Genomic DNA, 26,408 nt, shown 5'->3' on the forward strand with positions numbered 1-26,408 from the left:
GGATTGAATGGAGGGCGGGCAGAGGCTCACCCATGCCGATGTGGTTCTTGCAGCCATCGCACCAGATGTTATACGGCATTTCGAATCTGCAAAGACACACAGCATCTTACTTGCTTTTGTCTACTTGGACACTCCCTGGGTGTCCACACCTGTGACTGGCTGCGGTTGTGATTTGAGCGGTGGGGTATTAGACTGCCCCCTCTGGATGGGAGTTGCTGCAGTTACATTACACAGGAAATGGATACATAGAAGAAAAAGAATCACAACCATTGTAACTGAGCAGGAACTTCCTGCCTGCTCGAAAGCAGACTGACCTGGTCCAGGGACAGCTGCCTTTGGGTGTTGCTGAGACTTTTTTTTTTCTTTTGAGACAGAGTCTTGCTCTGTCCCCGATGCTGGAGTGCAGTGGCGCGATCCCGGCTCACTGCAACCTCTGCCTCCTGGGTTCAAGCAATTCTTATGCCTCAGTCTCCCAAGTAGCTGGGATTATAGGTGTGCACCACCACATCCGGCTAATTTTTTTTTTTTTTTGAGACAGAGTCCCGCTTTGTTGCCAGGCTGGAGTGCAGTGGCACGATCTTGGCTGACTGCAACCTCCGACTCCATGGTTCAAGCGATTCTCCTGCCTCAGCCTCCTAAGTAGCTGGGATTACAGGTGTAAGCCACCGCACCCAGCCTAATTTTCTCCATTTTTAGTAGAGACAGGGTTTCACTGTGTTGGCCAGGCTGCTCTTGAACTCCTGGCCTCAAGTGATCCACTCGCTTCACCCTCCCACAGTGCTGGGATTACAGTCGTGAGCCACTGCGCCCAGCCACAATCACTGTATTTTTTGAGAGTCCTGTGTGATCAAGTCCAGGTTGGCCTACCACTGGATGAGATACAACACAGAGCAGAGCCCAGTTGTAAAGGTCAAGGCCCCGCTAGACCCGCCAGTCCCCAGCCAGCCAACTCGGAAACACATGGGAGCCCAGCCCAGATCAGGCCAGCCCAGCCCAGCCCAGCCCAGCCCAGCAGAGGTATTTTGCTGAGCTGCAGACATGTGAGCAATAATAAATGCTTATTGTTTTGTTACATGGCAATAACTGACTGATACAGTGACTTTCTGCTTTATGGACTGAAGACCCCGCAGCACTGGGCCAACGAGGGCACTTGAACTGTCCTTGAGACTGAAGGACGGGGGCAGGACGGTGGGGTCCTCAGGTGATGCCGAGCCTTACCGGATGATGAGGATGCCCTGTGACAGCTTCCGAGCCCGCTCCCGAAGCGGGTGGCTGTTGTGGTATCGGTTGAGAGAGCCATGCTGTGTGGAGAGGATGAGGGAGCGGATTAGTGCTGTGGAGCTGGGGGAGCTCATGCTTTTCTGCCACCCGTACTGCTTTGGGACAAGTGCCTCACAGGTGGGAGGGGCCTTGATTCTTATGTCCTGCAGGACAAGGTGTTCACAGCAATATGGGAGGCATCCAGGTCTTACGGGAACACGTAGGCTTGGAACCAGGAATGTGAGTTTGAATAGTCCCTCTCCTATTTATTTACTTTTTGAGATGGAGTTTTGCTCTTGTTGCCCAGGCTGAAGTGCAATGGCACGACCTTGGCTCACTGCAACCTCTGCCTCCCGGGTTCAAGCGATTCTCCTTCCTCAGGCTCCGGAGTAGCTGGGATTCCAGGCACTTGCCACCACGCCCGGCTGATTTTTTTGTATTTGTAGTAGAGACGGGGTTTCACCATGTCACCCAGGTTGGTCTCGAACTTCTGACCTCGGGTGATCCATTCACCTTGGCCTCCCAAAGTGCTGGAATTACAGGTGTTAGCCACTGTGCCCAGCCCCATTCCCATTTATGAGCTGAAAGAGCCAGGGGACCCTGGGCAAGTGACCTCACGTTTTGCCTTCCTGAGCCTCGGTTTCCCCTGTCAACTATGTATAATGGTCATTATCACTTCCAGGTTTTATAGGGAGGATGAGGCGAGGTGACAAGACTGGCAAACATTTGCTGGGGACTGCATGTGCATTACCTCATTTTTTTTGAGACAGAGTCTCACTCTGTCACTAGGCTGGAGTGCAGTGGCGTGATCTCAGCTCACTGCAGCCTCTGCCTTCTGGGTTCAAGTGAGTCTCCTGCCTCAGCCTCCTGAGTAGCTGGGACTACAGGCGTGGGCCACTGTGCCCAGCTAATTTTTTTATTTTTAGTAGCAATCGGGTTTCATCATGTTGGCCAGGGTGGTCTTGAACTCCTGACCTCGTGATCTGCCTGCTACCACCTCCCAAAGTCCTGGGATTACAGGCGTGAGCCACCATGCCCAGCTTTTTTTTTTTTTTTTTTTTGAGGCAGGGTCTGGCTCTGTAGCCCAGGCCGGGGTGCAGTGGCATGATTATGGCTCACTGCAGTCTCCACCTCCTGGGCTCAAGCAATCCTCCCACCTCAGCCTCCCGAGTAGCTAGGATTTATCCCTCAATGATTCTGTAAGGTCAGCTCAATTTATTTCCGCCTTCTGACATATGGAGAAACTTTGGCATAGAGAGGCTAAATCCTATACTCAGGACGAGGCAGCTGGGACACTCGGGCCCTTACTGAGCACCTACTGTGTGAGGACACAGCCATAAATAAGACAGACAAACATCTCTGCCCTTCTGGAGAGAATGTTCTAGTGGGGGAGATGGACAAGACACAAATAAATGAGTAAGTGAGGGAGTTATAAGGGTTGTGAGGTTATATAAAGTGCTCAGCAATGCAACAGAGAATGAGACAGTGGTCAGGGAGGACCTCTGAAAGAAAAGCACTTAAGGAAGTGAGAGTATGGTCAAATGGGGGAAGAGATTCCAGGCAGAAGGGACAATCAGGATGCCAGAGGTGCTGGAGCTGGGGAAGCCAGGGGATCTGACCCTTCATCCGTGCACTCTGTCTTATCCTGGGCCCCTGCTGTAAACACATTATACTCTATGCCGGACATGGAGTTACAGGTCCCTGAGGAAAGCCACAGTTACCATCCCAAAGTGAAGACAGCCTCGAGACTCAGGTGACGAGCAGAAGACAAAAAGACCTCGGCGGCCTCCCATCCTTCCATAGCAGTGACCCCAGCCCCAGGAGGGGATGACGTGGGTCTTTCTGCTACTGTGGACCCGGAGCGGGGAGCCTGCTCCTTACCTTCTCAGGGTTGAAGTCCGGAGGATAGTACTTGTTGACCCCTTTCCTTTCACCCTGCAAAGCAGAACAGAGACATGACTCAGAGAGAGGCTGATATGGTTTGGCTGTGTCCTTACCCAAATCTCATTCAAGACAATTTTTTAACATTTCTTATTTTACTATTAATTTTTAGAGACGGAGTCTTGCTCCGTCACCCAGGCTGGAGTGGAGTGGTGCGATCTCGGCTCACTGTAACCTCCGCCTCCCGGGTTCAGGCGGTTCTCCTGCCTCAGCCTCCCGAGTAGCTGGGATTACAGGCGTGCACTACCATGCCCGGCTAATTTGTGTATTTTTAGTAGAGATGGGGTTTCACCATGTTGGTCAGGCTGGTCTCAAACTCCTGACATCAAGTGATGCGCCCACCTCGGCCTCCCAAAGTGCTGGGATTATAGGCCAAATCTCATCTTGAATTGTAGTTCCCATAATCCCCACGTGTCATGGAAGGGACCCGGTGGGAGGTAACCGAATCGAATCATGGGGGCGGTTATCCCCATGCTGTTCTCGTGATAGTGAATGAGTTCTCGAGAGACCGCGTGGTTTTGCAAGGAGCTTTTCCCCTTGCTCATTCTTCTCCTTGCTGCCGCCATGTGAAGAAGGACGTGTTTGCTTCCCCTTCCACCATGATTTTAAGTTTCCTGAGGCCTCCCCAGCCATGCTGAACTGTGAGTCAATTAAACCTCTTTCCTTTATAAATTACCCAGTCTTGGGTATGTCTTTTTTTTTTTTTTTTCCCCAGACGGAGTTTCACTCTTGTTGCCCAGGCTGGGGAGTGCAATGGCGCGATCTCGGCTCACTGCAACCTCCACCTCCTGGATTCAAGCAATTTTCCTGCCTCAGCCTCCCGAGTAGCTAGGATTACAGGCATGTGCCACCACGCCCGGCGAATTTTTTTGTATTTTTAGTAGAGACGGGGTTTCACCGTGTTAGCCAGGATGGTCTTGATCTCCTGACCTCGTGATCTGCCTGCCTCGGCCTCCCAAAGTGCTGGGATTACAAGTGTGAGCCACCGCACCCAGCCCTTTTTTTTTTTTTTTTTTTTTTTTTTTTTGAGACAGAGTCTTGCTCTGTCACGCAGGCTTGGGTGCAGTGCTGCAATCTTGGCTCACTGCAAACTCTGCCTCCTGAGTTCAAGCGATGCTCGTGCCTTAGCCTCCTGAGTAGCTGGGACTATAGGAATGTGCTACCACATCCAACTAATTTTTGTATTTTTTTTTTTTTTGAGACGGAGTTTCGCTTTTGTTGCCCAGACTGGAGTATGGTGGCATGGTCTCAGCTCACTGCAACCTCCATCTCCTGGGTTCAAGAGATTCTCCTACCTCAGCCTCCCGAGTAGCTAGGACTATGGCCTCCCGCCACCATACCCGGCTAATTTTTGTATTTTTAGTAGAGATGGGGTTTCACCATGTTGGCCAGGGTGGTTTCAAACTCCTGACCTCAGGTGATCTGCCCAGCTTGGCCTCCCAAAGTGCTGGGATAACAGGCGTGAGCCACCGCACCCAGCCTAATTTTTGTATTTTTAGTAGAGACGGGGTTTCGCCATGTTGGCCAGGCTGTTCTCAAACTCCTGATCTCAAATGATTTGCCTGCCTTGACATCCCAAACTGCTGGGATTACAGGTGTGAGTCACTGCACCCAGCCTCGCAATGGTTAATTTTATGTTATATGAATTTCACCTTCTTAAAAAAAATGAAAGAAAGAAAGAGAAAGGAAGGGAAAAGGGAGGGGGAGGGGGAAGGGGGAAGGGGAAATTTAGGTCGAGTGTAGCGGATCACTTGAGGTCAGGAGTTTGAGACCAGCCTGGGCAACATGCTGAAACCCCGTCTCTACTAAAAATACAAAAATTAGTGGGGCGTGCTCACTTGAACCCAGAAGGCGGAGGTTGCAGTGAGCTGAGAGCGTGCCCACTGCACTCCAGCCTGGGCGACAAAGTGAGACTGTCTCAAAAACAAAAGAAAACCAAACAAAAAAACATTGAAAAAGCGCCCCTGGGTGATGTTAGTGCACAGCCACATTTCAGACCCACTGCACCAAAAGATGATGATCCAGAGATTGAAATCATCATCTTAGAGCTCTGGGAGGGGAGGAGGGGCTGCTTTCGGGGTCCTACAAAGACTGGGAGAGAAACCCAGGCACACGCGGCTGTCTACTCACCATCTTGGGAACTGCCTACCGGTCCTCACCCTCAGGGTGGACAATCAGAAACTGGCCTTGTGAACACACTGTCCTGTCCTGACCTCTTGCAGTGCCTGGCAGAGGGTCCACAGGCTTCCCTGAGAAGATGTTGTGGGCCGTGTGGTGGTGCCGGCTCAGACAAGACTCTCGCCAGGCACAGGAGGCATCCAAAAAGCGGCGTGTCTGTTTAGAAAGAGAGAGTCCTGTCCACTCTACAGCCAATATACACATCACATCTGACCCTTTCTTCCCTCTGTGACCCCACCGGGTCCAGCACCCATCATCACTCACGTGGGCCAGCACAGTCTTCTCCTCTCTCCTAACTCTGCCCTTGACACTTGCTCACCCCAAGCTGCCCGAGGGATCTTTTTTTTTTTTTTGAAACGGAGTCTCGCTCCGTCACCAGGCTAGAGTGCAGTGGCGCGATCTCTGCTCACTGCAACCTCTGCCTCCTGTTCAAGTGATTCTCCTGCCTCAGCCTCCCGAGTAGCTGGGATTGCAAGCATGTACCACCACAACCAGCTAATTTTGTATTTTTAGTAGAGGCGGGGCTTCACCATGTTGGCCAGGATGGTCTCGATCTCTTGACCTTGTGATCCACCCGCCTCAGCCACCCAAAGTGCTTGGATTACAGGCATAAGCCACCACGCCTGGCTGGGATCTTTTTTTTTTTTTTTTTTTTTGAGGAGTCTCGCTCTGTCGCCCAGGCTGGAGTCCAGTGGCGCAATCTTGGCTCACTGCAAGCTCTGCCTCCCAGGTTCACACCATTCTCCTGCCTCAATCTCCCGAGTAGCTGGGACTACAGGCGCCCACCACCAAGCCCGGCTAATTTTTTTGTATTTTTAGTAGAGACGGGGTTTCACCGTGTTAGCCAGGATGGTCTTGATCTCTTGACCTTGGTCTCGATCTCTTGACCTGGTGATCCACCCACCTCAGCCTCCCAAAGTGCTGGCATTACAGGCGTGAGCCACCGCGCCTGGTTGGGATCTTTTAAAATATGAACAAACATGTCACTCTCCTGCTTAAACCCCTCCCATGATTCATATTGTTTTTAGAATCAAGTCAAACCCCTTCCCAAGGACTGTGGGGCCCCTGCCTGCATCTCCAAACCCAACTCTTATCCCTCTATCTCTCGCTCACTCTGTTCCAGCAACACTGGCTTCCTGGCTGTCTTCAAAGGCCAAGTGCAGCTGTTCCTCAGCTTTGCGAGCTCTTTGTTACAGGTTGTTTTTTTTTTTTTTTTTTTTTTTGTGAGACGGAGTCTCACTGTATCACTCAGGCTGGAGTGGGGTGGCATGATCTTGGCTCACTACCTCTGCCTCCCAGGTTTAAGTGATTCTCATGCCTCAGCCTCCTGAGTAGCGGGGATTACAGGTACCCGCCACCAAGCCTAGCTAATTTTTTTGTATTTTTAGTAGAGACAGAGTTTCACTGTGTTGGTCAGGCCAGTCTGGAATTCCTGGCCTGAGGTGATCCACCCACCTAGGGCCTCCCAAAGTGCTGGGATCACAGGCGCAAGCCATTGCACCCAGCCCCTTGTCACAGGTCTTGACCTACATATCATATCCATCAAAGACCTCATCCGGCCAAGTGTGGTGCCTCACACCTGTAATCCCAGCGGTTTGGGAGACTGAGGCAGGTGGATCCTCTGAGGTCAGGAGTTCAAGACCAGCCTGGCCAACATAGTGAAACCGCATCTCTACTAAAAATACAAAATTTAGCCAGGCATGGTAGCAGATGCCTGTAATCCCAGCTACTTGGGAAGCTGAGGCAGGAGAATGGCTTGAACCGGGAGGCGGAGGTTGCAGTGATCCAAGATGACGCCACTGCACCCCAGCTACAAAGTGAGACTGTGTCTCAAAACAAAACAAAAAACAAAAAATGACCTCATCCGACCACCGAATCCATAGTCACTTGTTCCTGGAATTCTGATCACATCACCCTGTGTCTCCCCGGGCAGGTCACACTGTGCCATATCCCCAACACCTAGGACAGTGCCAGGCCGAGATAAATGTCAACTGGGTAAAGACTGAGATAACTGAATGAGGCTCCATAAGGGTCACCATCAGTGCAGGTGACACAAGTGGAAATACAGGGGCTCCTCGAACTAAAGGTGGTGAGACCCCCTCCCATGTTTGGAGGGAAGCTTTTAGGTCATATAGAAGGAATTTCTTCACGCCTGTAATCCCAGCACTTTGGGAGGCCAAGGCAAGCGGATCATGAGGTCAGGAGATCGAGACAATCCTGGCTAACACGGTGAAACCCCATATCTACTAAAAAATACAAAAAATTAGCTGGGCGTGGTGGTGGGCACCTGTAGTCTCAGCTACTTGGGAGACTGAGGCAGGCAGGAGAATGGCGTGAACCTGGGAGGCGGAGCTTGCAGTGAGCAGAGATTGCGCCACCACACTCCAGCCTGGGCGACAGAGTGAGACTCGTCTCAAAAAAAAAAAAAAAAAAAAAGAAGGAAGTTCTAGTTTACACTAAAGAGAGACTCTGCGAGGCAGTGAAGCGTATTCTAGAACAGAGATTGGCAAAGTTTCTCTGTCGAGGGCCAGAGAGTAAATATTTCTGGCTTTTTAGGCCAGATTATCTTTGCCCCAACAACTCAGTTCTGCCTTCATAGCTAGAAATCAGCACCAAACAATATATAAATGAACAGGCGTAGCTGCATGCCAATATAAATTTTATTGATGGACACAGAAATTTGAATTTCACATAATCGTCATCTATCACAAAGCATTATTATTCTGATTTTTCCCCAACCACTAAAAACTTTAAAACCATTCTTGGGGGCCGGATGCGGTGGCTCACACCTGTAATCCCAGCACTTTGGGAGGCTGAGGCAGGTGGATCACTTGAGGTCAGGAGTTCGAGGCTAGCCTGGCCAACATGGTGAAACCCCATCTCTACCAAAAATACAAAAATTGGCCAGGCCTGGTGGTGCACGCCTGTAATCTGTAATCCCAGCTACTGGAGAGGCTAAGGCAGGAGAATAGCTTGAACCCGGGAGCCAGAGGTTGCAGTGAACCAAGATGGTGCCACTGCACTCCAGCCAAGGTGACAAGAGTGAGATTCTGTCTCAAAAAAAAAAAAAAAAAGAAGCTGATGGAAGAGCTTCTGATGGAGTGGGGGTGGTGTAGTGAGGTGGTGAGGCCGTGGTGCAAAGTCCCGGATATAAACTGTTCCACCTTCACCTTAGTCTTGGATGCTGCAACTATAAAGTGTGCCCCTTAGATTGGATTATTCCAAGGTCCGTTCCAACCTAAAAATACTTTTGCCAACCAAATAGCTAAGTGCCCCTTGAGGTGTTAGGGGTCACGGTTCCCTGGGCTTGAATCCCAGCTCCACTCCTCATCAGCTGGGTGACCTTGGTCAGTGTCTGCGGTTCCCTGGGCTTGTATTTCGTCACCGGTAAAGGGCGAATGATGACGAAAAGACTGACTTTCTGGGGATGCTGTGAATCAACTAACACACGGGAAGAGCCTGCAAAGAGCAAATACTCCGTTTACAGGAGCTTGAGGGTGTGTGTGTGTGTGTGTGTCTTACGATGGTTTTGTTGACCCGGTAAATGGCAGACGGGGCTATCGGGTGGGCGTGTAGGTATCTCCGGTCCTTGCTGCAAAAGTAATTACCGACCCTGTTTGTCCTGGGCGTAAAGTTTGGGCTGGGAGCTCCACCCTGCTGCTTCCTATTTGCTTGATTTGAGGCAAATTGTTTTCTAAGCCTCATTTTCCTTACGTGTAAAATGGTTAAAGTATTTAGGGCAGCGCCTGACTCCCGAGTTAAATGCTGGCAGTTTAGTCATTTCTCCTGCTCACGGTTTTACAAGAATCATTTTTATAAAATCTGGTGAGGTAGGGACTTATTGGTCCCATTTTCCCGATGCAAAAACCCAGGGCCCTTCAGGCATAATATGGATCCGGGCTAGGAAGGGGCCGGGTCCCAGGCACTTGGGTCAGGGGTCTCAGCTGGGGCCTCAGGGACTTTGGTCCTGGGTGGGACTTGGGCCGGCTCCAGGCATCCAGATCGGGTCCTCAGCCCCGCGTCCCCCGACGCAGATGGGCGCGTCGGGCGGCTCCGAGGCCCGGGTGAGACGGCTGCCGGACCCCCGGCCCTCCCCGCTCCTCCGCCCGCGGGGACTTACCTGCCCTCCTCCCGACGTCACGCCACGACCGTGCCCGGAAGTGCGCGCTTAGAGCGCAGTGAAGCTGGGCGCCCTCTCCGCACCACCCGGACGCTGGCGTGAGGCGGGGCGAGGCAACAGCGCCGCACTGATTGGCTGAATGCCGATTCGCCGCGCGCTCTGCGACGCCGAAGTGGGCCAATCCGGGCATGCCCCGCCCAACCGCGATGCTCCATCCTCTGTCCAGAAGCCCAATCCGAGGCCCGGCTCCTGGCACCGCCCTCCGAGGAGTGCTGTCCTGCGCGCTGCAGCCAGTCTGCGAGGGTGAGCAAACTGCAGTACGCGGGTCGAAGCACACTATGCCCGTGTTTTTGAACGGCTAGTGAGCTAAGAATTACTTTTCCAGTTTATTTTTTATTTTTGAGACCGAGTCTCTCTCTGTCGCCCAGGCTGGAGTGCCGTGGCGCAATCATAGCTCACTGCAGCCTCGAACTCCTGGGTTCAAGCGATCCTCCCACCTCAGTCTCCCAAGTAGCTGGGACTACAGGCGCAAGCCACCGCGCCCCGCTGATTTTTTTTTTTGTTTTTTTTTGTTTTTGAGACGGAGTCTCGCTCTGTCGCCCAGGCTGGAGTGCAGTGGCCGGATCTCAGCTCACTGCAAGCTCCGCCTCCCGGGTTTACACCATTCTCCTGCCTCAGCCTCCTGAGTAGCTGGGATTACAGGCGCCCGCCACCTCGCCCGGCTAGTTTTTTGTATTTTTTTTAGTAGAGACGGGGTTTCACCGGGTTAGCCAGGATGGTCTCGATCTCCTGACCTCGTGATCCGCCCGTCTCGGCCTCCCAAAGTGCTGGGAATACAGGCTTAAGCTACCGCGCCCGGCCGATTTCTAAAATTATTTGCGGCCAAGCATGGTGGCTCACGCCTCTGATCCCAGCACTGAGAGGCCGAGGCAGGCAGATCACTTGAGGTCAGGAGTTCAGGACCAGCCTGGCCAAAACGGTGAAACCCTGTCTCTACTAAAAAAAAGACGAAAATTACCGGCTGTCGTGGCAGGCGCCTGTAATCCCAGCTACTCGGGAGGCTGAGGCAAGAGAATCGCTTGAACCCGGGAGGCAGAGGTTGCAAGGAGCCGAGATTGCGCCATTGCACTCCAGCCTGGGCAACAAGAGCGAGACTCCGTCTCAAAAAACAAAATTATTTGCACAGGCAAGGTCTTACTGTGTTGCCCTGGCTAGTCTTGAACTCATGGGCTCAAGCAATCCTCCTGCCTCCCAAAGTGCTGGGATTACAGGCGTGAGCCACTGGGCCCAGCCTTTCTGATCCTTTTTGGAGTCTCGTTTTTTGTGGGGCTCCCCTGCATAGGTACATAATTAAATATGGCTTTTGCCCTGTCTGTTTACATGTCAATTTAATTTGTAGCCCAGCCAAAGAACCTATAAAGGTGAAGGGAAGCCATTTTTCACCTACCTACAACAGGCAGGCCCATTCATTTATATATTGTCTATGGCTGCAACAGGGCTGAATTCAATGGTTGCCACAGAGTAAGAGCCCAAGGAGTCTAAAATATTTACCATCTGGCCTTTTACAGAAGAAGTGGGTGGACACTTCTCTTAGAGCCTTCAGATTAGCCTGGCCCTGCCTTCTGCACAGGTGAATGGCTTTTGAATTTATTTATTTTTTTGAGATGGAGTCTCACTGTCACTCAGGCTGGAGTGCAGTGGCGTGGTCTTGGCTCACTACACCCTCCGTCTCCCAGGTTCAAGTGATTCTCCTGCTTCAGCCTCCCAAGTAGCTGGGACTACAGGTGCCCACCACCACGCCTGGCTAATTTTTGTATTTTTAGTAGAGACGGAGTTTCACCATGTTGGCCAGGCTAGTCTCGAACTCCTGACCTCGACTGCCCGCCTCGGCCTCCCAAAGTGCTGGGATTACAGGTGTGAGCCACTGCGCCCAGACTGAATTTACTTGTATGCCTTGTAGGGCCTAACAGAATATATTTGTTCATTCAACAGCTAAGCTGTTCATTGGACACCTGCTATATGTCAAGTCCTGGGGATTCAGAGAGGAAAGAGCACACCCTTTTCTCAGTGATGAAGCAGACACTTCAACTGGCAATTTATCAAAGACAGGGTGAGAAGTGATGACAATATTACTACTATTCCTCCTGATGTATATATATATATTTTGAGACGGAGTTTTGCTCTTGTTGCTCAGGCTGGAGTGCAAAGGCGCGATCTCGGCTCACTGCAACCTCCACCTTCCTTCCGGGTTCAAGCAATTCTGCCTCAGCCCTAGGATTACAGGCATGCGCCACCACACCCAGCTAGTATTTTTAGCAGAGACGGGGTTTCTCCATGTTGGCCAGGCTGGTCTTGAACTCCTGACCTCAGGTGATCTGCCCACCTCGGTCTCCCAAAGTGCTGGGATTACAGGCGTGAGCCACCGCGCCCGGCCTCCTCATGCTATATTATTCGGTGCTAGGTTCCATCTCTGTTCTAAAGCCAGGCTCTAACAAGTGAATTCTTATGTAATCATGCTGCTGCATACTGAGTGCTCACCACCCACTAGGCACCACTGAGCAATGCTCGGTACTCACTTACATGCATAATCTCATAGAATGCCCCCTAGAAGGTATACTTTTCATCATTTCTGTTTTACAGATGATGAAACAGGCCTAGAGAGGTTAAGTCGCACAGTTAGTGAAGGGTGGAGGAGCTGACCTGCAACTCCGCATGCTAAACCTTGTTTCCTTATCCTCTGAGCTATACTGTTTTGGGTTGTGTGCATTCGACTTAAAGACCATGAGACGCCAGAGAAATCTTTAACGAGGGTAGGGTGTTTGGGAGTGGGCCGGAGTGAGGGTCAGTGAGACCCTGAGACAGAGCAGGGATCCCCTTCCTTACAGGACCCTAAGCATGGAAATACAGGAAATTTCTAAGTTCCTTCAAGGGAAATTCCAGGCCCCCAGCTAGCCCTGAGAAGTACATCAGTAACTTGTTAAACAAAAAAGTCATAATGACCTAAAACAAAAGCTAAGGAAGTTAGAGTCCCAGAGATGTTTGGTTTCCCTATAGAAATTAAAGATAACATCTTAACATATGTCCCTGCATTGTCTTTCAGAGTCTTGGAAACCCCAGATAAGGGGGGAAGTGAAGACTAAACTTTAGCTATGCCCCTTTTGTTCCAAGTTTCCTCCTGAGGGGCTTAGAGAAAATTACTTCCCCTAACCAGTAGACATTTCTCTACCGACTCAAAATTTGAAATTTTTAAATAAAGCCTCTCTTCCTTAATCCATTGCAAATCAGAAGATGTTTAAATCTTTTTCTTTTCTTTTGAGATTAAGTCTCACTCTGTTGCCCAAGCTGGAGTGCTGTGGCACGATCTCAGCTCACTGCAACCTTCACCTCCTGGGTTCAAGTGATTCTCCTGCTTCAGCCTCCCGAGTAGCTGGGATTACAGGTGCCCGCCATCATGCCCAGCTAATTTTTGTGTTTTTAGTAGAGACGAGGTTTCACTATGCTGGCCGGGCTGGTCTTGAGCTTCTGACCTTGTGATCTACCCGCCTTGGCCTCCCAAAGTGTTGGGATTACAGGCGTGAGCCACCGCACCCGGCCTTTCTATATATATATATTTTTTTTCTTTTTTCTGAGACTGAGTCTTGCTGTCACCCAGGCTGGAATGCAGTGGCGTGATCTCGGCTCACTGCAACCTCAACCTCCCAGGTTCAAATGATTCTCCTGCCTCAGCCTCCTGAGTAGTGAGGATCACAGGCATGTGCCACCACACCTGGCTAATTTTTGTATTTTTAGTAGAGACAGGGTTTCGTCATGTTGGTCAGGCTGGTCTCGAACTCCTGACCTCAGATGATCCTCCCACCTTGGCCTCCCAAAGTGTTGAGATTACAGGCGTGAGCCACCGCGCCCTGCCTAGAAGATGTTCAAATCTATCTACAAACCTGTAAGCCCCCACTTTAAGATATTCTTCCTTTTTAAGTGGAAGCCAATGTGTAATCTCCATGCATTGATTTATGATTTTGCTTGTAGCTTCTGGTTTCCTGAAATTTACACCTGCCTTTAACAACTCCCACCTGCAAGCCATTGGTGATTTCAGGTCTTAAGCATGAGCTGCCCCGATTCTCCTTGCATGGCGCCCTGCAATAAACACCTTCCTTTCTATCACTGCAAAGACCTTAGTGTGGGTATCTGGTTTTACTGTGCTGGGTGAGCAGACCTCAGCTGGGTTCTGTGAGAACTGCTGTAAGGAGGGACCTCTGACCTGGATGAGGCGGAATGAGTCAGGTGGGGGGTGTGCAGTAGAGAGGCGTGCTCGTGGATCCCCAGGAATGGCATTTCACCCCAGTAATCTCACTCAGTCCATCTGGATTTTGATTGAGCCCTTGTCTTGTACCTGAACCAAGAGGTAGTGACCGAAAAGGCACAGAATGATGTCATCTTTGGAGCAGTACTTCGCAGGGAGAGTGAGAAGCCTTGGCGTGTAGAGTCTCACTGTTACTACTTAATGCACAGGGCGAGTGATGGAGCCTGAACATCAGCCTGGGATACAAAGAGGCTGTTCTATAAAGATGCCAAATGCAGGCCAGTTCTGGTGGGGCCAAAGGAATTGATACAGGAAGGGGAAGGCATAGGGCGAAGGGAAAACTTGCCTTTCACCTTCTGAAGTTTCACTGAAATGAACTGACAATAGACAAATTAACAAGAGAAAGGGCATAGAAATCGATGAACGTGCATAATCGTGGGAGCCATATAAAATGTGAGACTTGTAATTCCAGCTACTTGGGAAGCTGAGGCAGGAGAATCGCTTGAACCTGGGAGGTGGAGGTTGCAGTGAGCCGAGAGAGATTGCACCACTGCACTCCAGCCCTGGCGACAGAGTGAGACTCCATCTCAAAAAAAAAAAAAAAAGAAAAAATTGAGACTCAAAGAAGGGCCAGATGGTTGTGGCTTAAATACTCTCTTCCTAGAGGAGAGAGAAATGGAGAGTGTAGGCAGCTTTGAGGGGAAATGAATGATTTTCAGGGGGATTGTAGGAGCCCAATGAACAGACAATGGCCTGGGACAAAGTTCCTCTGAACTCTGAGGGAGGCGACAGAAAGGTGAGGGGCAGAACTTTATATTGAATAAAGGCTGTCTTATTATACAGATAAAGTCTCCCATGTAATCTCCAAGCTGCCCACAGAAGAGTAGATGAAGTCTGTTGACAATATTTAGTCTTTTCTCTTTGCCAATGGTTAATATTTCTTGGATATTTGATGAGATTCTTAGGGAGGGGTCATCTTAAGACAACTGCATTTCTTTTGGAAGAAGTTTTCATCAGTCACATAAGGGAACTATAAAAAGAGAGCCCCTCCCCGTGCTTGGGAGATGGGGAGAAACAAGAGAAAGTTAGGAAGTCCTTGGTTCTGAGGCAGCTTATAAGGCCTTCCAATTTCCTTTATTTTATTTTTTTATTTTTGGTTTTTGCTTTCTTTGTTTTTTTTGAGACAGGGTCTCCACTGTCACCCAGACTGAAGTGCAGTAGTGCAATCACAACTCACTGTAACCTTGAACTCCCGGGTTCAAGCCATCCTCATACCTCAGCTTCCTGAGTAGCTGGGACCACAGGCATGTACCACCATGCCTAGCTAATTTTTTTTTTTTTTTTTTAATTTGTAGAAATGAGTTCTTCCTATGTTGCCCAGGCTACTCTTGAGCTCCTGTGCTCAAGTCATCCTCCCACCACTCCAGCCTGGGCACCATAGCAAGACCCCACCTCTTAAAAAGAAAAATTTCTGGCCAGGCATAGTGGCTCACATCTGTAGTCCCAGCACTTTGGGAAGCCAAGGCGGGTGGATCACGAGGTCAGAGGTTCCAGACCAGCCTGACCAACATGGTGAAACCCTGTCTCTACTAAAAATACAAAAATTAGCCAGGCATGGTGGCGTGTGCCTGAAATCCCAGCTACTCAGGAGGCTGAGGTAGAATTACTTGAACCCAGGAGGCAGATGTTGCAGTGAGCTGAGATCGCGCCATTGCACTCCAGCCTGGGTAGTAAGAGCGAAACTCCGTCTGAAAAACAACAACAACAACAACAACAACAACAACAACAACAAAAACTCTATAAAAGCCAAAAGCCTCTAGCCAGCACAAAGAAAGAAACAGACATCTGGAAAGACTAATTAAAGCCTACCTGGTTTTGACAATATGTTATCTCTGGTTGCATAACAAATTACCCCAAAGTATAGAGGCCTAAAACATTTATTATCTCACTGTTTCTTTGGGTCAGGAGTCTGGGTGTGGCTTACCTGAATCCTCTGCACAGGGCTGCAATTGAGGTGGTGGATGTTCTCATATAAAGAGGAGGGTAGGGCTGGGCAGACATCCCAAATGGCTTTGGTCACAGCCACAAATAAAATATAAAAATGTCTAAGGCCAGGCGCGGTGGCTCACGCCTGTAATCTCAGCATTTTGGGAGCCCGAGGCAGGCAGATCGCAAGGTCAGGAGTTGAAGACCAGCCTGACCAATATGGTGAAACCCCATATCTACTAAAAATATAAAAATTAGCCAGGCGTGGTGGCACATGTGTTGGGAATACAGTCCCAGCTACTCAGGAGGCTGAGGCAGGAGGATTGCTCGAGCCCAGGTGTTTGAGGCTGCAGTGAGCTATGATCGCAGCACAGTACTTCAGTATGGGTGACAGGGAGACCCTGTGTCTTAAAAAAGTTAAAGACAACAGAAAGCTATATGTATTTGAGTGCAACTGATTTATATAAATAACTATAAATCCATTTATTTGTTTATTTATTAATTTAGAGATGGAGTCTTGCTCTGTCGCCCAGGCTGGAGTGCAGTGGTGCAATCTCGGCTCACTGCAACCTCTGCAACCTCCCCGGTTCAAACAATTATCCTGTCTCAGCCTCCCAAGTAGCTGGGATTACAGGTGCCCACCACCATGCACAGCTAATTTTTTTTTCTTTTTTTTGAGATGGAGCTCGCTCTGTTGCCCAGGCTGGAGTACAGTAGTGGCTCGATCTCAGCTCACTGCAAGCTCCGCCTCCCGGGTTCACACCATTCTCCTGCCTCAGCCTCCCGAGTAGCTGAGACTACAGGCGCCTGCCACCATGCCTGGCTAATTTTTGTATTTTTAGTAGAGACGGGGTTTCATCGTGTTAGCCAGGATGATCTCGATCTCCTGACCTCATGATCCGCTTGTCTCGGCCTCCCAAAGTGCTGGGATTACAGGTGTGAGCCACTGCACCCGGCTTTTTTTGTATTTTTAATAGAGACGGGGTTTCACCACGTTGGCCAGGCTGATTTCGAACTCCTAATCTCAAGTGATCCGCCTGCCTTGGCCTCCCAAAGTGCTAGGATTACAGGTGTGAGTCACCTCACCCAGCCTTATTTTGTTTTTATCTGGCAAAGGAACTTAACACAAGAAACTTCTGTTAGGTAAGCAGTCAGTCTAAAGAGTTTTAAACACATGTGAAGAAATGGGTACCAAGAACTCAGGAGAAAATGAATCCGTAACAGTGATGATCTATGATGGCAATGATGTTATGGCTGTGATGATGTCATAATGATGGATGATGCCATTCCACGTGACTTTTCATCCCCTTTTCCACTTCTTCTGTTCATCCACTGAAATTTCCCGGGGGCCCAAGGCCACGATGAAGAGGAAACTTCCCAGAACAGACATGACATGGAAAAGTCATGCTTCACTAATTAGTGGAAAGTTAGGTGTTGAGGGACAGTCCAAAAGACACACTGAGCCTTTTCGGTTGAGGAGGAACATTTGAATCATAAGAATCAGTGTGGCCAGCTTTGTCTAGAATCCAATGGCTACTGGGATACTCAACACCAAGTGGCAGATGCCCTGTTTCAAAACAGGGAAGGCCAGAAGAGTGATCATTCTGATAGATTCGTCCATACAAAGAGCTAGCAGCACTTCGTTGGCATTCCTGAAGCTTATTTACCTTTGGAAAACTGTCTCATTTATATTATTTCCCAAGGGCATGGAATATGCTCTAGAACTGTCCAACAGGAGAATCACCAGCTACATATGGCTACTTAAATTTATTTATTTATTTTTTGAGATGGAGTCTTGCTCTGTCGCTCAGGCTGGAGTGCAGTGGCACGATCTCGACTCACTGCAACCTCCATCTCCCGGGTTCCAGCGATTCCCCTGCCTCAGTCTCCTGAGTAGCTGGGATTACAGGCACTTGCCGCCTTGCCTGGCTGATTTTTGTATTTTTAGTAGAGACGGGGTTTCCCCATGTTGCCAGGCTGGTCTTGAACTCCTGACCCCAGGTGATCTGCCTGCCTCAGCCTCTCAAAGTGCTGGGATTACAGGTGTAAGCCACCGTGTCCCGCCAGCATCCACCTGCTTTTTTTTTTTTTTTGAGACGGAGTCTCGCTCTGTCGCCCAGGCTGGAGTGCAGTGGCGTGATCTCGACTCACTGCAACCTCCACCTCCTGGGTTCAAGCAATTCTCCTGTCTTGGCCTCCTGAGTAGCTGGGATTACAGGTACGCGCCACCACGCCCAGCTAATTTTTGTATTTTTAAGTAGAGACAGGATTTTGCTATATTGGTCAGGCTGGTCTTGAACTCCTAACCTCGTGATATGCCTCAGCCTCCCAAAGTGCTGGGATTACAGATGTGAGCTACCGCACCCGACCCCACCTGCTTTTCTATGTACTCTGCAGTTGCTGGATTGGGACAAAGGGCCAGGAGTTTCTATGAACTACCTGGGAAGAGCAGGAACTTGAATAATTGGGATCCTGCTCCTAGAAAATGGTCTGACCAGTATCATCCACACTGAAGACACTAGAACAAAAGCTGAAGAAAGCAAAGAAGTGGCCAGGCATGGTGGATCATGCCTGTAATCCCAGCATTTTTGGGAGGCTGCAGTGGGAGGATCCCTTGAGCCCAGGGGTTCAAGACCAGCATGTGAAACCTAGCGAGATGCTCTCTCTTCAAAAAAAGTTTAAAAACTAGGCTAGGTGTTCTCATGTGCTTGTAGTCACAGATACTGTGGAGATTGAGGCAGGAGGATCACTTGAGCCCTGGAGTTCGAGGCAGCAGTGAGCTATGACTGTGCCACTGCACTCCAGCATGGGTGACAGAGCGAGACCCTCTCTTTCTCTCTTTTTTTTTTTAGAAAGAGTCTTGCTTTGTTGTTCAGGCTGAAGCACAGTGGTGCGATCTCAGCTCACTGCAACCTCCGCCTCCTAGGTTCAAGCAATTCTCCTGCCTTAGCCTCCCGAGTAGCTAGAATTACAGGTGGTCACCACCTGGCTAATTTTTGTATTTTTAGTAGGGACGGAATTTAACCTTGTTGGCCAGGCTGGTCTCGAACTCCTGACCTCAGGTGATCCACTCGCCTCGGCCTCCCAAAGTGCTGGGACTACAGGCGTGAGCCACCGCGTCTGGCCGAGACCTGTCTCTTAAAAAAATGGAAAAAAAAGAGCAAAGACTGCCTATTTTGTTTATCACTGCATCCCCAACATTTAGAGCTATGTAGTAGCACTCAGTAAATACACTGAATGAATGAATTGATAAATGAATGAGGGAGTACTTAGAAGATTTGGGTAAGTACAAAATAAAATTAGGCTGGGTGTGGTGGCTCACGCCTGTAATCCCAGCACTTTGGGAGGCCAAGGCAGGTGGATCACTTGAGGTCCGGAGTTCAAGACCAGCCTGGCCAACATGGTGAAACCCTGTCTCTACTAAAAAATACAAAAATTAGCCGGGCTTGGTGGCAGGTGCCTGTAATCGCAGCTACTTGGGAGGTTGAGGCAGGAGAATCACTTGAACCCGGGAGACAGAGGCTGCAGTGCGCCGAGATTGCACCACTGCACACCAGCCTGAGTGACAGAGTGAAACTCCATCTCAAAAAAAAAAAAAAAAAGCAGGTGGAGGCTCTAGAGAATTAATAAAAGGGAGTAGCCATGGCTTTTTGTACGCATATTAGCCAGGTCAGAAGAACTAATGATAATGGTATATCCTATAATTGACTTGGATATTCCTATATTCCAGACTTGGGATATTCCTAAAATACGCACCACAACATAGAGCAACAGGCCAGTTTTACATTTTATTTTTCCTCAGGCAAACCCCAGGGTGTCTTGTGCTTAAACACCATAATTTCCCACAAAGGAGCCCCTGCCACTGCTGTGTTAACCACCACCATAATTTACTCGTTAGCATCAGGAATAACAATGAGTTTGTCTGAGTGGTAACAACAGCTTGGAAGAGCTGACTCCAAAAGATGTGTTTACGGGACCGGGCTGGGGGCTGGAGAAAAAGAAAAAAAAGACAGGACACTGGGGCAGCTGCGTGGCTTAAATAACTTCTGGTGGGGGACAGTGAGGGAGCATCCTGTCAGAATCTGGGTGTTTATAAGTCCTTAGAAATCACCTCCGCCGGGCGTGGTGGCTCACGCCTGTAATCCCAGCACTTTGGGAGGCCAAGGCGGGTGGATCACAGGGTCAGGAGATCAAGACCATCCTGGCTAACACGGTGAAACCCCATCTCTACTAAAAACACAAAAATTAGCTGGGTGTGGTGGCGGGCGCCTGTAGTACCAGCTGCTGGGGAGGCTGAGGCAGGAGAATGGTGTGAACCTGGGAGGCGGAGCTTGCAGTGAACCGAGATTGCATCACTGCACTCTAGCCCGGGCGACAGAGCGAGACTACATCTCAAAAAAAAAAAAAAAAAGAAATCACTTCAACATCCTCATTCGACACAAGGGAAAACAAGTCCAGGGAAAAGTTAAGTGATAATGTCACAGAGCTTATAATGGCAGAACTGGGAACAGACTCAAGTCTCCTGATTTTTTGAGACAGAGTCTCGCTCTGTCTTCTAGACAGAGTCTCGCTCTGTCTTCTCGGCTCACTGCAACCTCTGCCTCCGAGGTTCAGGCGATTCTCCTGCCTCAGCTGGGAGTAGTTGGGACTACAGGTGCCCACCACCATGCCCGGCTAATGTTTTGTATTTTTAGTAGAGATGGGGTTTCACCATGTTGGCCAGGCTGGTCTTGAACTCCTGACCTCAGGTGATCTGCCCGTCTAGGCCTCCCAAAATGCTGGGATTACAGGCATGAGCCACTGTGCCCTGCTGAGGTCTCCTGAATCTTGGCCAGGGCTAGTTCCACTCAGTTGAACTGTTGATTACAGTCATCCATTGTGTTTCATATAATCCAACTGGGTCAACCAGTTTCCAGAAAATCTGGCTGTTTTAAGAATCTTGGCCGGGTGCAGAGGCTTATGCCTGTCATCCCAGCACTTTGGGAGGCTGAGGTGGGAGAATCACTTGAGCCCCAGGGAGTTTGAAACCAGCCTGGGCAACAAGGCAAGGCCTCACTTCTACAAAACAGAACCAAAACTAAAACCAAAAACCAATTAGCTGTGCATGGTGGAGCACACCTGTAATCCCAGCTACTTGGGAGGCTGAGGTGAGAGGACCCTTTGAGCCCAGGAGGTTGAGGCTGCAGTGAGCTATGACTGCAGCACTGCACTCCAGGCTGGGTGATAGAGTAAGAATCTGTCTTAAAGCAAACAAACAAAAGGGCTGGGCATGGTGGCTCACACCTGTAATCCCAGCACTTTGGGAGGCCAAAGCAGGCGGATCACTTGAGGCCAGGAGTTCAAGACCAGCCTGGGCAAACATGGTGAAACTCTGTCTCTACTAAAAATACAAAAATAGCCGGACGTGGTGGTGCATCCCTGTAATCCCAGCTACTTAGGAGGGTGAGGCAGGAAAATCACTTGAACCTAGTGGCAGAGGTTGCAGTGAGTGAAGATCGTGCCATTGCACTCCAGCCTGGGCGACAGAACGAGACTCCATCTCAAAAAAAAAAAAAAAAAAAAGAATCTCTACAGTGAGAGAATTAATATAGTATACACTTTCTGGTAGAGGACAATGGTTAAAGAATTCAAGACCAGGAGTGCTGGCTCACGCCTGTAGTCTCGACAATTTGGGAGACAGAGGTGAGAGGGTCTCTTGAGGCCAAGAGTTTGAGACTAGCCTGGGCAACATAGTGAGACCCTGTCTCTACAAAGGATACAAAAATTAGCCAAGCAGGGTGGTGCATGCCTATAGTCCCAGCTACTAGGGAGGCTGAAGTGGGAGGATCCCTTGAGCTCAGGACTTGGAGGCTACAGTGAGTCATGATTGCACCACTGTACTCCAGCCTGGGGGACAGAGTGAGATCCTGCCTCTCAAAATAAAATAAAACAAAAACAATAAAATAAAGAATTCAAATCTATTTAGTGAAAACTAACAGATTTCTCCCTTTTAATTCTTGGCTCGTGGCCAGTGTTTCTCAACAGGCGCCCTCTTCACCCCTCCAGGGGCAATGTCTGGAGACATTTTTGGTTGTGACAAATTGGGTTGGGAGGGAGTGTTCATGGCATCTAATATTTGTTTTTGTTTTTTGAGAAGGAGTTTTGCTCTTGTTGCCCAGGTTGGAATGCAATGGCACAATCTCGGCTCACTAGGACCTCTGCCTCCTGGGTTCAAGCGATTCTCCTGCCTCAGCCTCCTGAGTAGCCCGGATTAGAGGTACGCGCCACCACGCCTGGCTACTTTTGTATTTTTAGATGGGGTTTCTCCATGTTGGTCAGGCTGGTCTTGAACTCCTGACCTCAGGTGTTCTGCCCACCTTGGCCTCCCAAAGTGCTGGGATTGCAGACATCAGCCACCGTGCCTGGCCATGGCGTCTAATGAGTAGAGGTTGGATATGCTGCTCAACTTCTCGAAGTGCACAGGGCAGCCTTTGCACTACAAAGAATGATCTAGCCCCAAATGCCAGTAGTACCAAGGTTAACAAACTCAGAAATCAAAATAGGAGCTCAGTTTGAACAGGAAGTTGGTGGGCCGTTTGACTAAGATGGAGATGCCAGGTGGGTTTAAGAATTTTCCAGCAAAGGTACTGTTTCAAAAAGTATGCATTTTTTAGGCCGGGTGCAGTTGCTCATGCCTGTAATCCCAGCACTTTGGGAGGAAGAGGCAGGTGGATCACTTGAGGTTAGGAGTTTGAGACCAGCCTGGCCAACACGGTGAAACCGGTCTCTACTGAAAACACAAAAATTAGCTGAGTGTGGTGGCGCGTGCCTGTAGTCCCACCTACTGGGAGGCTAAGGCAGGAGAGCTGCTTGAACCCGGAAGGTGAAGGTTGCAGTGAGCCGAGATTGTGCCACTGTACTCCAGCCTGGGCAACAGAGTGAGACTCTATCTCAAAAAAAAAAAAAAGTATGCACTTTTTTTTTTTTTTTTTTAAGGAGACAAGGATCTCACTCTGTTGCTCAGGATGGATTGGCACTCCTGGGCTACGGCGATCCTCCTGCCTCAGCCTTCCAAGTAGCTGGGACTACAGACTTGGGCCACCAGGCCTGTGAAGGTTAGCATCTTTGAGCTCCTAAGTCCAACACTATCGCCATCACTTTTATGGTCCGGATGGCGTTTGGGGCATTTTGGGCATTCTATTTCTTGCCTTCATTCCTTCTCCTCACTCATAATATTTAAATATTATCCGCCTCCCTCTGCTGAGATAGGTACAAAGCTCATCCCACCTCTGGATTCTCCAGTGAGGGTTACTCCAGGGCGGGCCCCTTCCCCTTCACGTCCTGCCAGGCGATCCCATTGGGGCGAATCATAACTTTTCTGGACCTCAGTTTCCTTCCCTGTAAAATAAGAACAATAATAATACGTCCTCGGGCTGTTGTCGGGACTCTTCAGCCCAGCACTCCCAGCCAGAAGTCCTACCCAGCGCTCACCACAAAGCCTACCCTCTTCTGAGTTTTCTGAATCCTCAAAGCCTCCTCTGAGGTAGAGGCTGGGAACCCCTTTCCTACTAATGGGGAAACTGAGGCTGGGAGACGCGAGAACTGGACCATGATCTCAAACTTTTGAGGGAAGGAGCTACCCCGGAAGGCGATGGTCTTCTCCAGAGCCCTCCCAAGGGCGCTCAGTACCAAGTGGGCACCCAGACAAGTTTTCTTATCCCTCCTGGGCCCTTCGGATCTTAATTCTCCGCTCGGCGAGGTTCCCGGAGGCGGATTCAGCCTTCGCTGGTTGACGCCAGTTCCGAGGCGCAAGCGCAAGTGAGCGCGCGCGGTGGCCTGTGGGAGGCTGACTGTGAGCCTGAAGCTCAGCCCAGACGCCGGCGCTGTTGTCAGGGAGACCGGGGTGGGGCGGGGCCAGAACGTGGCCACGCCTTTATTTGCTCTTCAATGGCCCCTTGCTTTCACTGGGCCAACCTTCTCTTAATTGTTCTTTGTTGTCAGTTCGTTCCCTCCCCAGTCGGACAGAAGCTGACTTGTAGCGTGTGTCGACCGAAGGACAAGCGCAAGCAGGAGGATCTCGGCCATGATTAAGCGCCGGTGGAGACCTCTGTGTCAATTCTGTTCATATACACGTGTCATTTTTTTTTTCTTTCCTCTTTTGCCTTTTAATTTATTAGCGACATCTGTAATTTATCTACTTCTCCGGCCAGATCGTGCTTAGGCAAAACCGCAGACCTGAAGTTTGCAGAAATGACTCAGTGGTGACTAATTCCATTAGGAAAGCATTCTTCACAAAAGAGTTCACAGCAGGATTTCTTTAAATAGAAAACTTCCTCAGTGCACTGAAAACGATTCATTTTATATAAAACACATTTGGATACCGGATCCTCTTTCACTTTTTTTTGAGACTGAATCTTGCTCTGTCGCCTAGGCTGGAGTGTAGTGGTGCGGTCTCGGCTCACTGCAACCTCTGCCTCCCAGGTTCAAGCGATTCTCCTGCCTCAGCCTCCTGAATAGCTGGGACTACAGGTGCCCGCCACCGTGCCCAGCTAATTTTTGTACTTTTAGTAGAGACGGGGTTTCACCATATTGGCCAGGCTGTTTTCGAACTCCTGATACTCTGATCCGCCTGCCTTGGCCCCCCAAAGTACTGGGATTACAGGCGTGAGCCACTGCGCCCGGCCTATTGTTGTTTTTGTAGTTGTGTACAGACCTAGTCAGGGCCACTGTGTACGGTTGTGCACGTTGTGCCCTGAACAAGTGTGCCTGGCTAAGAGCATGAGAATGGGGCTGAAGCCCTCCAAGTTGGAGGATAGGACACCTACTTCTAATTTGTCTTTTAGACAGGGTACTTTATTCTATTTGCATGAAGTTTCCGTGTGTGCCAGCTGTCTTTCTGCACACGATACTTTTAGTGTCAAAAATGTAATCAGGCCGGCCGGGCGCAGTGGCTCAAGCCTGTAATCCCAGCACTTTGGGAGGCCGAGACGGGTGGATCACGAGGTCAGGAGATCGAGACCATCCTGGCTAACCCGGTGAAACCCCGTCTCTACTAAAAAAATACAAAAAAACTAGCCGGGCGAGGTGGCGGGCGCCTGTAGTCCCAGTTACTTGGGAGGCTGAGGCAGGAGAATGGCGTGAACCCGGGAGGCGGAGCTTGCAGTGAGCTGAGATCCGACCACTGCACTCCAACCTGGATGATAGAGGGAGACTCCATCTCAAAAAAAAAAAAAAGTAATCAGGCCTGGCGCGGTGATTTTATATATATATATAAAATCAAATACAGGTAGAAAAAATTTAAAAGTTCTTTGTCATACAGCAAGTACATGTCTTGATCCAGGAGATGTCAAATCAAGTGGTAAGTTCTCTTACAAAAGTTAGGGCAAGTTTATAAGGCAAAAAGGAAGAAGTATTTTGAGCTTTTTTTTGGTGATTGGCTGTTTTACATTAACTTCTTTTTAAGGCAAATAGAGACGTTTAAGCTCATTTGTCTACAGCGGATTGGTTTAATTTCACTGAATCATGCTGACAAGGATGTAAAACTTACATTTTTGTGTTTCATTTATGATTAGAGCTAGCGTTTCAGGGGAATCAGGATGACAAACTTTGATTGTGTGGTTATGGGTGGTTGGCCTTGGGTAGGGGGGATGAATCTAAACTACAGTCTTCATTTTAATGTTTTTTTTTTTTTTTTTTTTTTTTTTTTTTTTTGAGACTGAGTCTCACTCTGTCTCCCAGGCTGGAGTGCAGTGGTGTGATCTCAGCTCACTATAATAACCTCCTCTTCCCAGGTTCAAGTGATTCTTGTACCTCAGCCTCCCCAGTAGCTGGGATTACAGGCGTGCGCCACCAAGCCTGGCCCACAATATGCTCTTAATTCCAGGAAGTGGCACAAAAATATATAGCCGAGGAGAAAAGAGGCTGAAGTGTTGAAATGTCCCCATCTCATTGCTATTAGAAAAGTATGTTGAAACCATGCCTAGCATTTATCCTCTTGTGAGCAAGAGACTTAATTTAATTTATTTTATTTGACTATTGTTATTATTTTTTATTTTATTTGACTATTGTTGTTATTATTTTTTATTTATTTATTTTTCTTTTTGAGATGGAGTCTCGCTCTGTCGCCCACACTGGAGTGCAGTGGCACGATCTCAGCTCCCTGCAACCTCTGCCTCCCGGGTTCAAGTTATTCTTCTGCCTCAGCCTCCCGAGTACCTGGGAGTACAGGTGCACGCCACCATGCCCAGTTAATTTTTGTATTTTTAGCAGAGACGGGGGTTTCGCCATATTGGCCAGGCTGGTCTCAAATTCCTGACCTCATGATCCACCCGCCTTGGCCTCCCAAAGTGTTCGGATTATAGGCGGGAGCCACCATTCCCTGCCCTTAATTTTATTTTTTAAAAATTTACTATTATTTTTTTTCCCTAAGATGGAGTCTTGCTCTGTCACCCCGACTGGAGTGCAATGGCACGATCTTGGCTCACTGTGACCTCTGCCTCCTGGGTTCAAGGGATTCTCCTGTCTTAGCCTCCAGAGTAGCTGGGCTTAAAGGCTTGAGCCACCATGCCCAGCTAATTGTTGTATTTTTAGTAGAGATGGCGTTTCACCGTGTTGGCTAGGCTGGTCTCGAACTGACCTCAAGTGATC

At 49.3% G+C, this 26,408-nt stretch overlaps 2 protein-coding genes across 46 annotated transcripts in view; both read right to left on the reverse strand.

Annotated features, from left to right (window-relative positions):
- C19H19orf53 (chromosome 19 C19orf53 homolog) overlaps positions 1 to 26,408 on the reverse strand; it is a 542,027-nt gene that overhangs the window by 20,658 nt on the left and 494,961 nt on the right. The window contains exon 1 of one of the 45 annotated variants that reach the window (XM_050770965.1): positions 9,472 to 9,475. The exons of the other annotated variants lie outside the window; for them this stretch is intronic. The gene's annotated coding sequence lies outside the window, so the exon portion shown is untranslated. Of the gene's footprint in view, positions 1 to 9,471; positions 9,476 to 26,408 lie in introns of those variants that run through there. 45 annotated transcript variants of the gene reach the window in all.
- Positions 1 to 26,408, reverse strand: part of YJU2B (YJU2 splicing factor homolog B) — a 595,535-nt gene that overhangs the window by 4,974 nt on the left and 564,153 nt on the right. Inside the window, exons 2-5 of the mRNA XM_050770555.1 lie at positions 9,500 to 9,535; positions 3,142 to 3,195; positions 1,219 to 1,301; positions 31 to 86 (exon numbers count right to left, since the gene is read on the reverse strand). Of these exons, the coding sequence (XP_050626512.1) occupies positions 31 to 79 (49 nt within the window). The 5' untranslated portion in view covers positions 80 to 86; positions 1,219 to 1,301; positions 3,142 to 3,195; positions 9,500 to 9,535. The remainder of the gene's footprint in view (positions 1 to 30; positions 87 to 1,218; positions 1,302 to 3,141; positions 3,196 to 9,499; positions 9,536 to 26,408) is intronic.

Source organism: Macaca thibetana, chromosome 19, assembly GCF_024542745.1.
Source record: "Macaca thibetana thibetana isolate TM-01 chromosome 19, ASM2454274v1, whole genome shotgun sequence".
Lineage (NCBI taxonomy): Eukaryota > Metazoa > Chordata > Mammalia > Primates > Cercopithecidae > Macaca > Macaca thibetana.